Source organism: Gossypium raimondii, chromosome 9 (genome assembly GCF_025698545.1).
Source record: "Gossypium raimondii isolate GPD5lz chromosome 9, ASM2569854v1, whole genome shotgun sequence".
NCBI classification, from domain to species: Eukaryota; Viridiplantae; Streptophyta; class Magnoliopsida; order Malvales; family Malvaceae; genus Gossypium; species Gossypium raimondii.
The window spans coordinates 32,418,805-32,433,066 of NC_068573.1; the positions used below are offsets into that span (position 1 = coordinate 32,418,805).

Below are 14,262 nucleotides of genomic sequence, written 5' to 3' on the forward strand. Positions count from 1 at the left end.
TTGAGAAATTTGAGTGTTTGGCATTGCTGTCAAAAAGTGCTTTTGAAGAATAAAATGTCCATTTTAGACATGATATTATAAAGTAACAAATATGTATTTAAATAATGTTCAAATTAGTTAATATTATGATATTTTAGCAAAAATATAAAAAAATAATTTATTATGACTTATTGTTAATATTTTAATATATAATATTAATTTTAAATATTTATAAGTAATTAATATTAATTATTTATAAAATTTAATTAGAATATATAAACTATATTTAAATATTTAAATATAAAAATTAAATATTTGTAATTAGATATTGACACGATTGTATTATTATAAAATTATTTTTATTTTTAATTAATGCTTTTAACACATTTGTATTATTTTATTTTAAAATGTATTTGAATATATAACTCTTATTATTTTAAAATAAACACTTCATAAAAATAGTTATAAATTATTTTATTTAGTACTTAAATAAAGTGAAGATTCCATATAAATTTGTTTAAATGTTGTGATTCTCGTGTTCAATTTCATCTAAATTTCAGTGCATTATTTTCAATCAGTGTCCGTCAACAGAAATAAAAGAAATTGATTTGCAGTTCATGCATTTATCATGTGTTTTAACTAATTTTATATTTACGATTGAGAAAGTCCCAAATTCATCATTAAGACCATAAGCAATGTGAAAACGGCAAAGTTTGGCTTCCGAAAGAGAAACACTGCATAATTCACAACTCAACAGACCAGATCACAACGCCTGAAGATTTCTAAGACCTTGTAGTACATTTACTTACAATATCAACATTAGATTTAACGTCCCCTTTCAATGAGCTGTATGGAGAATACTGTTTAGTGTGCGGTGTGATTGGACCGCACAAGCGCAATGCACGGACGTTAAGTTCAAGTAGCCGCTCATGACGAGGGAATGCCTTCCAGAGCAGGTGTGAAGAGCGGGGAACGTGTCACATAATGCCTGAACAACTGAAGGAGTCAGTGCAGTATACTGGCTTATATTCAGACTTCTAAGACCTTCCTCATCATATCTACCCTTCATCGGCTGCCAAATTGAAGCCTTGTTCTTCACTCGGCTGTGAGCCAGTGAGTACATTTCCCTGTTTGTGATATTCCGGCAATAGTACAGACCAAGCGACCTCAAATGGAGACATCCACTCGCCAAAGCAATCACGCTATCATCTGCAATACAATGTAAAAGCTAATCAGTCCTCATCTTTAAAGCATGCAATGTTTGCCTTCCGTTCTTGAAAGTGAAAATGGTAAACAAGCTTAGTTATTCAAAGACTGAACATCAACCTGCTTCAGAAGCTAGAAATGACGGTAAAAGTTTCTTGATATTGTAGTCCACTCTCATGTAAACTTCACATATGTTTTAAATTGGATTATAGGGAAGCCAATTTAAAGTCAATAAATAGATGGTATCCACATTTGAGAATACGAATGCATAATTTTAAATTGTGTCTACCGACAACCATTAGCACTAGGTGCTGCCAGACTTCACTAGATATACGTGGAAGCAAAATGCCATGTCAAATTTCAAAAGGGGATGAATTAAGCTAGAGTGTTGGAATTTGGAACTGAAACAATATGTTGAATTTCAATGTCAAAGAAATAAGTTATACTACATTGCAAATACCGAATATGAACCCAATGAAAGCAATACCTGTTATGCGGACACAGCCACACAAGTCAAGGCATCTGAGATCAGGGCATCCATATGCTAGACTCGTAACTCCTAGATCACCAACGTTGTCACACCATCCCAGATTTAAAGAGTGCAACATATTGCAGTTCTGTCCAATAGCCTATACCAATATTTCTGACTCAAGTAAGTCAACATTCTAATCAGCAAGTAAATAATAGTATTGTTCATACCTGCAATGCGCAGTCAGTTGTAGCTTTAATGCATCCACAGAGATTTAATATTTTTAGTTTTCGACAAAATTTAGTCAAATATTCAAGACCTTCATCACTGAATGATGTGCAGCCACTGATGTTAAGTTTTGTAAGATTACGACAACCATGGGACAAAGCATACAATGAGCGATCACCAAGCTTGAAACTTTTGCTGAGGTCCAGATCCTGCAGATCATGACAGAATTTCGCAATCGTCTCAACAGCAGTGTCCTCAAGCTGCGGATTTTCTTGGCGTAGCACGAGAGTTAGCAATTTGGTAAATTTAGGAGCAAGAGATAGAACCAAGTTGTTCATGTTCTTCCAGCACCTGCAGCAAGATACCACACAACCCAATTTTAGCGAGGAAGTAAACTACCACAAGTAAAATGACAAATCTAAATGCAGCCAAGCATAATATAAAAAAGTTTCCAACCAATAAGGTAGATATAAGATATTTCAACATCTCCACATCAAACAAGCTTTAACCATTACTACTAAGATTAAATTTTAAGCAAGTTAATAAGCATCAAGGGGGGACAAAAATACTACCATAACCACTAATATACATTGATAAATATATTTAAGAATTGATAAACCCGACTAGGAGAGTGTTTTCAAAGTCATGCATTATTTTATCCTACCTATCAGAAACTAACGTACTAGGTGCTACAAACTTGGAGAACACTGAATACATCTTCCTAAATTAACCAAATACTTTCTTCAAGATTCATAAAAGGGAACAATGGCAAATATATTATTTGTAAACTCGTATCATTTATGAAGGTTCAAAAATCAAAAGCATAGCCAAATGAATGGTACTTCAACAAAAAATCATGCAAGTTTGCTGGTTAATTATAGTTAAAACAGAAAGTGACACGGGCAATTGTAAAGGCAATAATCAAGGGCTAACTGAAAATGGAACTTTATGAGGTTGACCCAGACATCTCAAGATGGGTAGGAAATGCAGGTTCAATCAAAGGGAATTACATCTTAAAGAAAAAGAAGATGAAGCTTCGCTAGTCATAATTTCAGACAAAGAAAATGCAAAAACTAAATCAAATCGGCAAAACATGATCTTAATCTTAGACATAAATTATGCAACAAATCGCCGAAAACATTGAAGAGCTAGGCAGGTCACGCTTGCATCTAAAAATATCCAACTCTAAGAGCTCAAATAATTGAAATCGATGAGCCGACCAAGAAAGGTCAACAAATAAAGAAGATGAGGAAAAAAAGGAAAGAAACATTTAAAGCGATAAAAATCATGAGCCAAAACAATCAATGAAATGAAATGAATTTTCAAAAAAAAAAAAAGATCAAGCAGTTTCGTAAATTCATAAATAGGATACAAAAAGGTTTTACATATTTAGGTTAGACTGTAGCGTTTCCAGCAGAACTGGGGAGCACAGGTTTTACAAATTGGGGAGCATCAAAAATAGCTATGTATTTAAACAAACCAACGTACCTTCTCCTGGGTATCTTTTAAGCTCTTAAGCACTGGAGGGTTGCCTCAAAGCAGTAGCAGCTATCCTGAATGAGAAATCAAATATCTATTCTTTTCAGCCAAAAGCACGTTTGTGAGAGAAGACAGTTCCAAAGAACCAGCAGAGGAGGGGAAAGAAAGTTTGTGGGATAAGACGACAGGTTAATTTGGTCAATTTTCAGCCAAAAGCATTTTAAGCTGAAGAAAAGGAGAAATTTTTAGCTTTTCATCCGGAAAGAAGTCCTTTTCTAATGGTGAAATTTTCTGAAGAAAAGGAGGCTATTCTTCATTCCTTTTATGGGAAAAGGACTTTTTTAGCCAAAAGTCCTTCTAAAACGTGTAGAAGGATGGGGCCTTAATCTACCTCATTTCCCTTATTATTATTTTACGTCGAAGCCTTTATGCTTTATTACATTATAAATTCATTTTTCTATTTAAATTTTTTTATCATCATCTTGATAATCATTACAAACTTCTGCTCTAATTTCACATCAATATTTAATTCCAAGGTATGAGGTTTTAAGCATCACAAACTTCTTGGTTCTTGGACAGTTGGACTAATGTCCTTTTCAATTTTTACCACATGTACAATAAAACATATTTCTTCTAATTTGAGACTTAAAACTTGCTGCTAAAATATTTTATATTAAAATTATAAATTGAATTAAACCAAATAATTTTCATAATTTAAAGTAAATCGGTATAAATGGGATCTTTTTAATAGGCTGAATGAAATATATTTAAATTATTTCCCTTTTAAAATTTTCTCATTTTCCCACCAATTTTAAATGTTAATAGTAAACCTTAAATATGCTATTTGTTTTAAATTAATTTTAAATGACAAGTTATTATAATTACATAAATTAAAGCAATTATCAAATCAAATATTTTGATTATATAATTATCTTTTATAACGATTACGATTAAAATTTAATTGTTTTAATCTTTACATTATTTTTCAAATGTCGGAAATCTTCTCTTTTTTTTTCTTAAAATTATCTTTTAATCTTCAAAAGATGTAGTCATAATCTATCAATTTCCAAATTGCATTCTGTTTAATTAAATTAAATCATTTCAATAAGAAATATTTAAAAATCAAATAACTTTTGATTGAGTCTTAGTTCGATGAGTAATATTGTCAATACAAGAGGATGTGAGTTTAGATGCGTTAAAGCGCATTATCCTCCTATTTATGGGTTGGGGAGAGACTATAAAAAAAAAACAGATATGATCAAAACCTGTAATAAGATTGTTTAAAAAAAAACCAAATAACTATATTTCTTATATTCTTTTGATATAAACATTTACTCCAAAATCTTTTTGTTGTGTGATGCTTTTAAATACATTTCATACCAATTACCACATATCAATCAATTCATACAACTTTCTATTATATTCAATTTAGTCATTGTCTCGATATTGAATCTAAACCGTAACAATTCAATTCAATAATCCAATAACAATTCACCTATGCACCATATAATCCAATAACAATACCATATAATACAATAACAATTTATTTATAAATGCATTAACTACTATAAAACAAATTAATTAAATGTAACGCATATTCATTTTTATCAATATATATCCTTTTCTTCAATAATTGGTTATATTTTTATTAATAATTGAATTAAAATTAAAATTTGATATTTTTAAATTTTAAATAACAAAATTAATTTTCAATTAAAAAATGTGGACGGAGATATGGTATTTAATTAATTTCACCGCCCTATCAGCTTTTATTTTAATTACTATAAAATGTTTAAAATAAAATCTATATTACTTAATTGTGCTTAAAATTAATTAAAATGATTGAAACATTAAAGAAATAGTTGTAAAACTATTTAAAAGATGATTATATTTTAAAATGAGCTTTTGCATGTAAAATAAAATTATAAATAAGGTTAAAATATTATTAAATGATATTAAATTAAAATATATAAATTATATATAAATGTTGTATTATAAAAATATAAAAATTATAAAATGATTTAAGTTGAAACATGACATAGCTAATTAAATTTTAGAATTACTTTTATGTTAGCATTATTACAAGATTTGAATAGTTTGAATAAAAATTGGCCTAAATATTCTTTAGGTCCCTAATAATTTTGAAAATAAACAAATTAATCTCTCTCAACAAAATTACAAAAAAATTAAAATAATTTTTAAAATTTAAAATATTTAAAAATTCAAAATATATATTTTAAGAAAATTCTAAAAATATATAAAAATTTAAAATTTTAAAAAATTAAAATAATAATTTGAAGACGATTGAAATTTAAAACTATAAAAGATATTATAATAAAATAAATATACAACTTATCCAGAATACAAGAAGTAAGTAGAAATCGAGTAGGGTATAGACTCCTTTACGAGTTAGAAATATATTATATATTATACACATCTATATATATAAGATAAAAGATATTTAAACCAATTAATCTACCCATTTTTATTATTTCTTCTTAGGTTTACAAATTCTCCCCGAAAAATCATCCCTTCCATCGTTGCCGACCTCTCTCAATTTTCTCCTTTTTTTTTTCATTCTCCTTTTGTTTTTTTTTCTTGGCTTCAATTTTGCCTTTTGAGAAACTTTCCTTTTTTTTTTCCTTCAAAATTTTCCCTTTCTTTCCCATAATTTCCTTGTGGTTTTTGCGTCTTCTTTGATTTACTCGATCGAAGAAATTTTCTTTTTGGGCAACGATTGGTTTCTGCTTTGAGTCGGAAATTCTAGGGTTTTCATTTTTTGGCGGTAAACGGTTATCTATTGATTAGAGATGGTGAGTTCAGAGGGATTATGTGGTTCGCAGGCGCCGATAGCAGCGCCAGTGACGCAGTATGGTGTGACAAAGCCGATTTCCATGGCGGGCCCCACCGCAGCCGACATACAAAGAAGTCGTGATTTGGAAAAGGTATATGTAGGGAAATATCTGTCTTTTTTTTTGGGGGGGGAGGGTGGGGGTATTGTTTATTTTATTTATTTATCTATTCATGTTCTTTTGTTTGTTTTGTATGGAAATTTGTTTACAGTTTTTGGTGCAAGCTGGGCTATATGAGAGTAAAGAGGAAGCATCAAAGAGAGAAGAAGTTCTTGGTCAAATTCAAGAGGTAATTGCCTGCAATATTTTCTCCCTCTAGAGATAGTGTTAGTGCTATGTTACCTACAATTAGATTGTTTAAGTAATGGGAAGCAATTATTGTTACTTTGGTTTGAAATATGTTGAACTTTTTGTTCAATGTAGCCTAGTTTTGGTGATATCTCTCTTCACTGTGTTCAGATTGTGACAAATTGGGTTAAGCAACTTACTCGTTTGAGGGTTACACTGATCAGATGGTTGAGGATGCAAAGGCAGTCATTTTTACTTTTGGTTCTTATCGACTTGGGGTGAGTGTCTTATGTTTTTCTTTCTTGTTGTATGGCGCTTATGGTATTCACACTTGAATAACTATGCTGGCTATAACATAACTTCAATGTTGACTGATGGGGTTGAAAGCTTGCTGATGTTACTAGGAACTTCTTTTTATTGTTTTTTGTTACACATTTATGATATGTTTCGCTGTAATTATGTTCTGTGTGAAGATATATTGGTTAAGTTTTATTGTGTGTAGGTTCATGGACCTGGATCTGACATAGACGCTCTATGTGTGGGACCATCTTATGTGAGCCGAGAGGTAAATACTTAATCCATTAGTGACTCTTTGAATGATTTGCAAACACGAATAATTTATTCACCCCTTGATTTGGTGTCTTAACCAGGAAGATTTCTTCTTTGTACTGCACAACATCCTGGCAGAAAGGGAAGAAGTTACAGAGTTACAACCAGTTCCGGATGCTCATGTCCCTGTATTGAGATTCAAGTTTAGTGGAATACCAATTGATCTTCTTTATGCAAGCATCTCTCATTTGGTTGTCCCTCATGTGAGTCTGAACCACCTTTTACTTTAAAAATTCTATTTGAAATAAGCACCTGTTTATGCTACTGTACATTAATTTCTAGTGTCTTGTTGTTGGATATTGCTCATCAGTGCTTGCTCAATTTTAAGAATTGTATTGAAGGTTATGAATGTGCTTCTCTTCTCTCCATATCCCATCTTTATTTTGTCTTCAAGCATCTAAAGTTGTGCCCTTTCTCTCTTTGTTGGTGTTCGTATCTGCCTATGTCACCTCCCTTCAGTCCTTCACATTGCTTCTTTTAAGAAGTCTGCTAATATGACTTAATATGTTTCATTTGTTAGAATATACCATTTTTTCCCACTCTTATTTGTTTGATTGTTTTTCCTTTCTAAGAATTATGTAGTCAAAATGTGTTCTAGGGAGTTATTTTGCTTCTCACTCCTGTCTAGTTGTTTGAGCTTCTATGCTTTGTGATGAACAAGTAGGTGAAGACTATCTTGATTTTTATGTGGTTAGCATATATTTGATAAATGCTTGCTTGGGGACAGGATCTGGACATCTCGGACATTTCAGTACTGTACAATGTTGATGAGCCTACTGTTCGAAGTCTTAATGGCTGCAGGGTTGCAGATCAAATTCTGAAACTGGTGCCGAATGTTGAGGTGAAGTGCTGCTAATCAAATACTTGATCTTCAAAATTTAGTTTATTTTCCTGTCTTATATTATAATTGTTGATGGTCTATATCATCTACTAAGCTGCATGTTCTTTTAATGTTGTAGCATTTTCGCACAACACTCCGATGTCTGAAGTTTTGGGCTAAAAGGCGTGGTGTTTATTCCAATGTAAGTCTTCTTCTCCTTCATACTCTTCTAATTTTATTCAGTCTAGTGTCTCTATTTATTTTAACATAAATCTCCATTTTCAGGTGACTGGATTTCTCGGGGGTGTTAACTGGGCGCTTCTTGTAGCTCGAATTTGCCAACTTTATCCTAATGCAGCTCCAAGTATGCTTGTTTCACGATTTTTTAGGGTCTTTACCCAGTGGCGTTGGCCAAACCCAGTTATGCTTTGTGCAATTGAAGAAGATAGACTCGGATTTTCTGTTTGGGATCCTCGTAAAAACCCTCGTGATAGGACTCATCATATGCCAATTATCACACCTGCCTATCCATGCATGAATTCTAGCTATAATGTGTCTACAAGTACGCTTCGAGTCATGATGGAGCAGTTCCAATATGGTAACAACGTGTGTGAGGTGAGATAATGGAGAACCAATTCCTCTTTACTGATAATTTTGGCCAAACAATTATACTGATCCTTATCCTTTCAAATTCAAATCCAGAATATTGAGCTGAATAAAGCAAAGTGGAGTGCTCTGTTTGAGCCTTACTTGTTCTTCCAAAGCTACACCAACTATCTGCAGGTGGACATTCTTGCAGCTGATGCTGATGACTTACGTTCTTGGAAAGGCTGGGTGGAATCCCGTCTGAGGCAGCTGACTTTGATGGTAATTTTTGTGCCTTTATAGCATGGTTTTTAAATTTTGTGATCCTTCATGAAACAAAGACATCATTGTTGATGTTTCTGTTTTTATCTCATCTGTATTTTATGTGTATTGTTCACAGATTGAGCGAGACACTTATGGAAAGTTGCAGTGCCATCCTTATGCTCAGGATTATGTAGATGCCTCCAAGCCATGTGCCCATTGTGCATTTTTTATGGGTTTACAAAGGAAACATGGAGAAATAGTTCAAGAAGGTCAACAGTTTGATATTCGTGGGTCAGTTGATGAGTTCCGCCATTCAATAAGTATGTACATGTTTTGGAAGCCTGGGATGGAAATCTATGTATCCCATGTCCGTAGAAAGCAGCTTCCGGCTTATGTTTACCCAGATGGCTGTAAACGTTCTCGGAATCTACACCTTACTCCCCAGCAGCCGTCTTACAAAATATCTCGCAACAATGGTGTTGCATATCAAGCTGAATCTGGTGAGAAATGCCTTAAAAGGAAGAAGGATCCCGATGGAGAAAATAGTGAGCAAAGTAGGCTGGATAAACGGAGGAGTCCTGATAGGAATCAATCAGTTTCTCCCGAGATTGTTAGTCGCAAGCTTGGCAGCGCTTGCACAGGTTGTTCTACATCAGATCTAGATGAAATGAATAGATTAGCTGAAGCCAATACATCATCAAATTCCAGTGGTATCAGCTCTTGCTCACATGAGGATATTGGGAATGAATCTACAGCAGGTAGTAGTGAAGGGAGCAATGTAGGTGACGATAACCCATCGTCTTCTCAGAGTGATTCCAGTGACGATCTAAAATCTTCTGTGGAGGACGAACATGCTGATCAGAACAAAGTGTTCCAAGATGGATTGCTGAAAGATTTAGAGGTTTTGGATTGAAGTTCCATAAATTTCCTTAATGAAAATTATGTTTTTTCTGCTCCATAATTTTTATGTTTGTTGCCATAGTAGTATATAAACTTCAAGTTGGGCACTACATGATCCTCGAGATGAACGACTCTTACTAGTTCAAGCTTCAAATAACCTATTGTCTCCCTCCTCGTGCTATATTTTGATCCGTTGAGTCAACTTCTTTACCTAAGCTATATGTTTTTGTTTGTTGTTTTTCTGTTGTGAAGCCAAAAACTGTGGTTGGCGTGGTTCTTAAGTCCATGAACGGAGTTGTTGATTCAGAATCTGTGCAGAATCCTGTGATAAGGTTTGTATTCGAAATCTTAATAGACTTCTTTTTTTGTGTTCCATGTGCAATGTTTTTCTTTATACTGCTTTCTTTTGGTGTTTCTTTTGTTGTTGCTTTGTATAACAGGTTGAGTTTGGCATCAACAGCATGACGCAAGGATCTCGAGTTTAGATCGGTGTATCATCTATGCAACCATTGTTGATCCGACAAGAAAAAAAACCCGACAGAGAAAGCCAGCAGTTTGGTAAGTAGTATTTTAGGTACCGGCGTTTGTTTCTTACTTTTAGGCACACGTCCCTTGGCAGAACCTGAAGATCTTTTGGGATATGGGTACCTTTTTTTCCCTTGTCTGCACAGCTTTTTTCACTTGACATTTGTTTTCACAAAAAAAAAAAAAAGGAGAAAAAAAGGGAAAAAAATCAATGATTATTTAAAAGAAAAAAAAAAAGGTTTTGATCTAGTTTTTTTACTTTCTTTTATGGAAGAAAAGGTTGCAGGGTTTTAGAGGAAAGGTTGAGATGTGTAAATTGTATAAAAAAAGGTGTAGGTGAGGTTGAAGGGTGAAGGTCTAGTTTTTAGTTTGGGTAGAGAGGTGATTGTTCTTGCTGCCATGTATTGTAATAAACCTTATTTTTTTAATATAATATTATAACATTGTTAGATGGGATTTTGGATTGTATGGAAGGTTATTATTATTACTAACATTTGTACATAATGTGAATACGAAATTCCATCATGGATAAATGGCAAAACTAATTCATTTAGAAATGGTTAACACTGGTTATCACAAGACATGAATCGAAATATTTGAACTTGATAATTTACTAACTTATTAGTAAATTAGCTAATTTGAAATAAACTTGGTACTTAATACATGTATTTCCATTGAAGTAGAATCATTTCTTGGTTTTATTATTTAATGTTTAATAATAGTAGTGATTTTGATTGCAGAGGATGGAAAAGTGGGTAGGATTTTGTTAGTGCTACTACTTCGAATCAATAAAACGAAGTAGCCTATTTTCTTCTTCTCATGTTAAGGTGATCTTATTGTATTTGTATCTTAAATTTTAGGAAAATCAATTTCCATAAGAAAACTACTTGTACTTATTTCAATCCCATTTTAATTTTTATAATATAATTTACAATATTAAATTCTAATCATAAATATAATTGGATATAAACTTACTCAAATTGAGAGAGTTTGGGAAAAGATAAAATCTGAATTGCATTTTATTCTAATAATAATATTATTCAAAGCAATGTCTTATTATTTAAATTATTTCTTACTTTACGTATTAATATATTAAGAATAACAATATATTGAATAGACAGTCTTCCATAATATATTCATGTTGAATCGCATTTTATTATAATTTAGACTATTCAAGTCTATAAATAAATAATATCATATTATCTTAAATTATTTCTTACTAGTTTCAGGTAAATTTTTCTTTACTTAAACATATGAAAATATTATCATATTAAAACTAACAATTTTAATAGATAAAGTTTGATCAATATTAATTACATTTTATATCATCTTGAATTATGTTGGGTTAAATTCGGGTTATGCAATGAACACGAACGAGAACTGAAGAAATTGGACACAAATATTTACGTGAAAAAAATCTCTTCAAAGAAGACAAAAAAATCACAGATAAAGAAAATTTCACTAAAAACCAAAAAGGAGACTACAAGATGGAGAAACAAAGAAACCCCAAACTTGAATTACAATATTTTCTCAAAATTCCCACAAACTCTCTTAATTTTGTTGTTGTTATTCTAACTCTCTAGGAATGCTAAAAGCCCTATTCATAGGCTAAAATTCGTGACTAATCTGATTAGAATATCCTAGAGCTATTAGAGTTTAATTGAAAAAAGATAAGAGTTTAACTATGAGAAGAAATCCAATTTAGTGGGTAACACGTTGCCTCGTCGGGATGTCATTCATTGCGTCGTCGAGATGTGGTTAATCTTCTCGTTGAGACATCGACTCTTCCTCACCCCCACATCAACCTTATTTCGTCCGAAATGTAAGCCACACTCCATAAATTACAATAAATTGTTTATTTATACACTAAGAAAATATTTTATATATAATTAATCATGTATATTTAAATAATAATTACTTACATTAATGAAATTTAGTTAAATTAAATTATTTAATTGTAACAAATGCATATGTAACATATGTGATATAAGAAACTAGTTGTATAAAAATAAACTTTATCTCTTACTCTACCTCTAACCTTTGTCTCCAACCTAAATTTATTTAAAAATTTAACCACTCAAAAAAATTTACTTAATCCTCATTTATGTTGAAATATTACATATTTTTAATAAAACACATATTATAGAAAATCTAATTAGAAAATATAAAATAGTTAAAATGTTGTAAAATCATATAAAATTTTAAACTTTCAATTAAAATATATAAAATTAATTATAAAATTAAAAGATGAGTACATTGATAAATTTTCAGGTGAAGCGAGACGAGTTTTATCTAAACTCAATCTCGACTTAATCTCAAATTTTTAATTAAAAGCACATCTTTGTTATATATATTTTTAAGCTTCATACCTTCATTCAAGGTAGTTAGTATTATATCAATGGACATATCGATCTTCTATTGATATTGGTATGCATCGATACCAACTGCATTTGGTATACCATTTCGTATTTATTTTATTTTTATTTATGTATATAAAATTATTTACAAAAATTAAATAATGAGATTAAATAAATTTGAAATATAACATATTCATCAATAATAAAACTTTAGTTGAAGTTGTAAATAAAAGATTTTAAATGGGGAGAATTAGGAAAGTATGTCATTTTAAAACAAAAATTAAGATTTTAAGCGGTTTTTCTCAAAATTTAGGGAAATAAGCCATTTTTTTAGACGCACTTTCAATCTCTATGTTGCCACCTCAGCTAAAAATGTCTCCTGCAGGAGGCATTTTTGTCCCAATGGTAAGCTTCCAAAGGTCAATTTTTTTTTCAAACGGCTACTTTTTCTCTATATATACCCTACGTATTTTCTCTCTCTCTCTCTCTCTCTCTTTTCCACTCAATCCTATTGTCTCAATCCTCTCAACTATTTTATTCTCAATTTTTTCATTCGATTTCTCCCAAATTCTTCTTGTCTCAATTTTCTATTTTGTAATTTTTTTGATTTTATTTTATTTTCATAATTTTAAAAATGTTAATGCCTCTAATTCATTTGGATCACAAACACATTTCCGATGTCCAATTACAAATGGTAAGAAAATATTGTTACATTCTTTCTTTTAAATAATATAATTATTAAGTTATTAATATTATTAATATGTTTAAATTTTTTATGTTTATATAAGTAAACCAAAGATCGGATTATCGAGACATATATACACAATTTAAGCGCAAGGGCACCATGTGTTATTGAACACTTGGAAGAGGTAGGATTCTTGCACGTGTCTCGTATGCTCGGGGAGACTAAATTGGAGCCTACACTTATTAGCGCTTTGTTGGAAAGATAGAGGCCCGAGACATACATATTTTATCTTCCGTGTAGTGAGTGTGCAATTACACTCGAGGATGTAGTATTACAACTCGATTTATCGGTTGATAAGCCAGTTGTTACGAAGGTAGTGTGCTTTGGAGATTGGAATGCAATTTAAATGAACTATTAGGCAATGTGTTGAACAAGTTTTGTGGTAGTTGAATAGAAATGAAATGGTTAGAAGATAATTTATGAAAATAATATAAAGCGTATGAATTACCTTTAACAACTCTACAGAAGTAGCAAGTTTATTAGGGTTGCATAATAGAAAAAATATAAGTCATTTACAAAATTAAACCACACGAGTTTTTTTTGTGCTTCTTATCAAACAACAATTGATTAATACAAATGAGGTCCATAGAAATGCCAATGGCCAAATTAATATAAACAATTTCAATTTTAAATTTACAAAATGTTTCCAACCAAAATAATTCAAGAATTAAAAATGAAAGTGATTAAACTTGAAATTTTATAATAGAATCAACCCAAAAATCAATTTAGACATTCCTCAAAAATTTCTTTAGAACATGCATGTATTAATATTGAAAAATTTCAAATTGTATAACCAAATTAAGAAGAGACATTAGAGGAACATAATCTATATTTGAACTAAATCAAATATGAACAGTAATAAAATTCATTAGTTTACCAATACAATTTTGCCTACTAAATATATTTTAGTCAAATATATTATTTAATTATAGGACCTATTATAGCGACATAAATAA

At 31.1% G+C, this 14,262-nt stretch overlaps 2 protein-coding genes across 2 annotated transcripts; one reads left to right on the forward strand and one right to left on the reverse strand.

The window, feature by feature from the left end:
* Positions 1–617: 617 nt before the first annotated feature.
* LOC105799059 (F-box protein SKP2A) lies at positions 618–3,532 on the reverse strand. Its single transcript, XM_012629409.2, has 4 exons — positions 3,371–3,532; positions 1,885–2,233; positions 1,673–1,814; positions 618–1,188 (listed from the first exon to the last, which is right to left on the reverse strand). The coding sequence occupies exons 2-4, from the start codon at positions 2,218–2,220 to the stop codon at positions 818–820; spliced, it is 849 nt and encodes a 282-aa protein (XP_012484863.1). The 5' UTR covers positions 2,221–2,233; positions 3,371–3,532; the 3' UTR covers positions 618–817.
* A 2,296-nt stretch (positions 3,533–5,828) lies between these two features.
* LOC105799060 (nuclear poly(A) polymerase 4) lies at positions 5,829–10,660 on the forward strand. The gene is given in 12 exon segments (XM_012629410.2): positions 5,829–6,306; positions 6,425–6,502; positions 6,673–6,706; positions 6,709–6,779; positions 7,004–7,066; positions 7,152–7,313; positions 7,838–7,951; positions 8,070–8,132; positions 8,216–8,545; positions 8,633–8,797; positions 8,916–9,680; positions 9,932–10,660. Coding segments are annotated over 12 exon segments (2,193 nt in total). The 5' UTR covers positions 5,829–6,171; the 3' UTR covers positions 10,145–10,660.
* Positions 10,661–14,262: the final 3,602 nt, after the last annotated feature.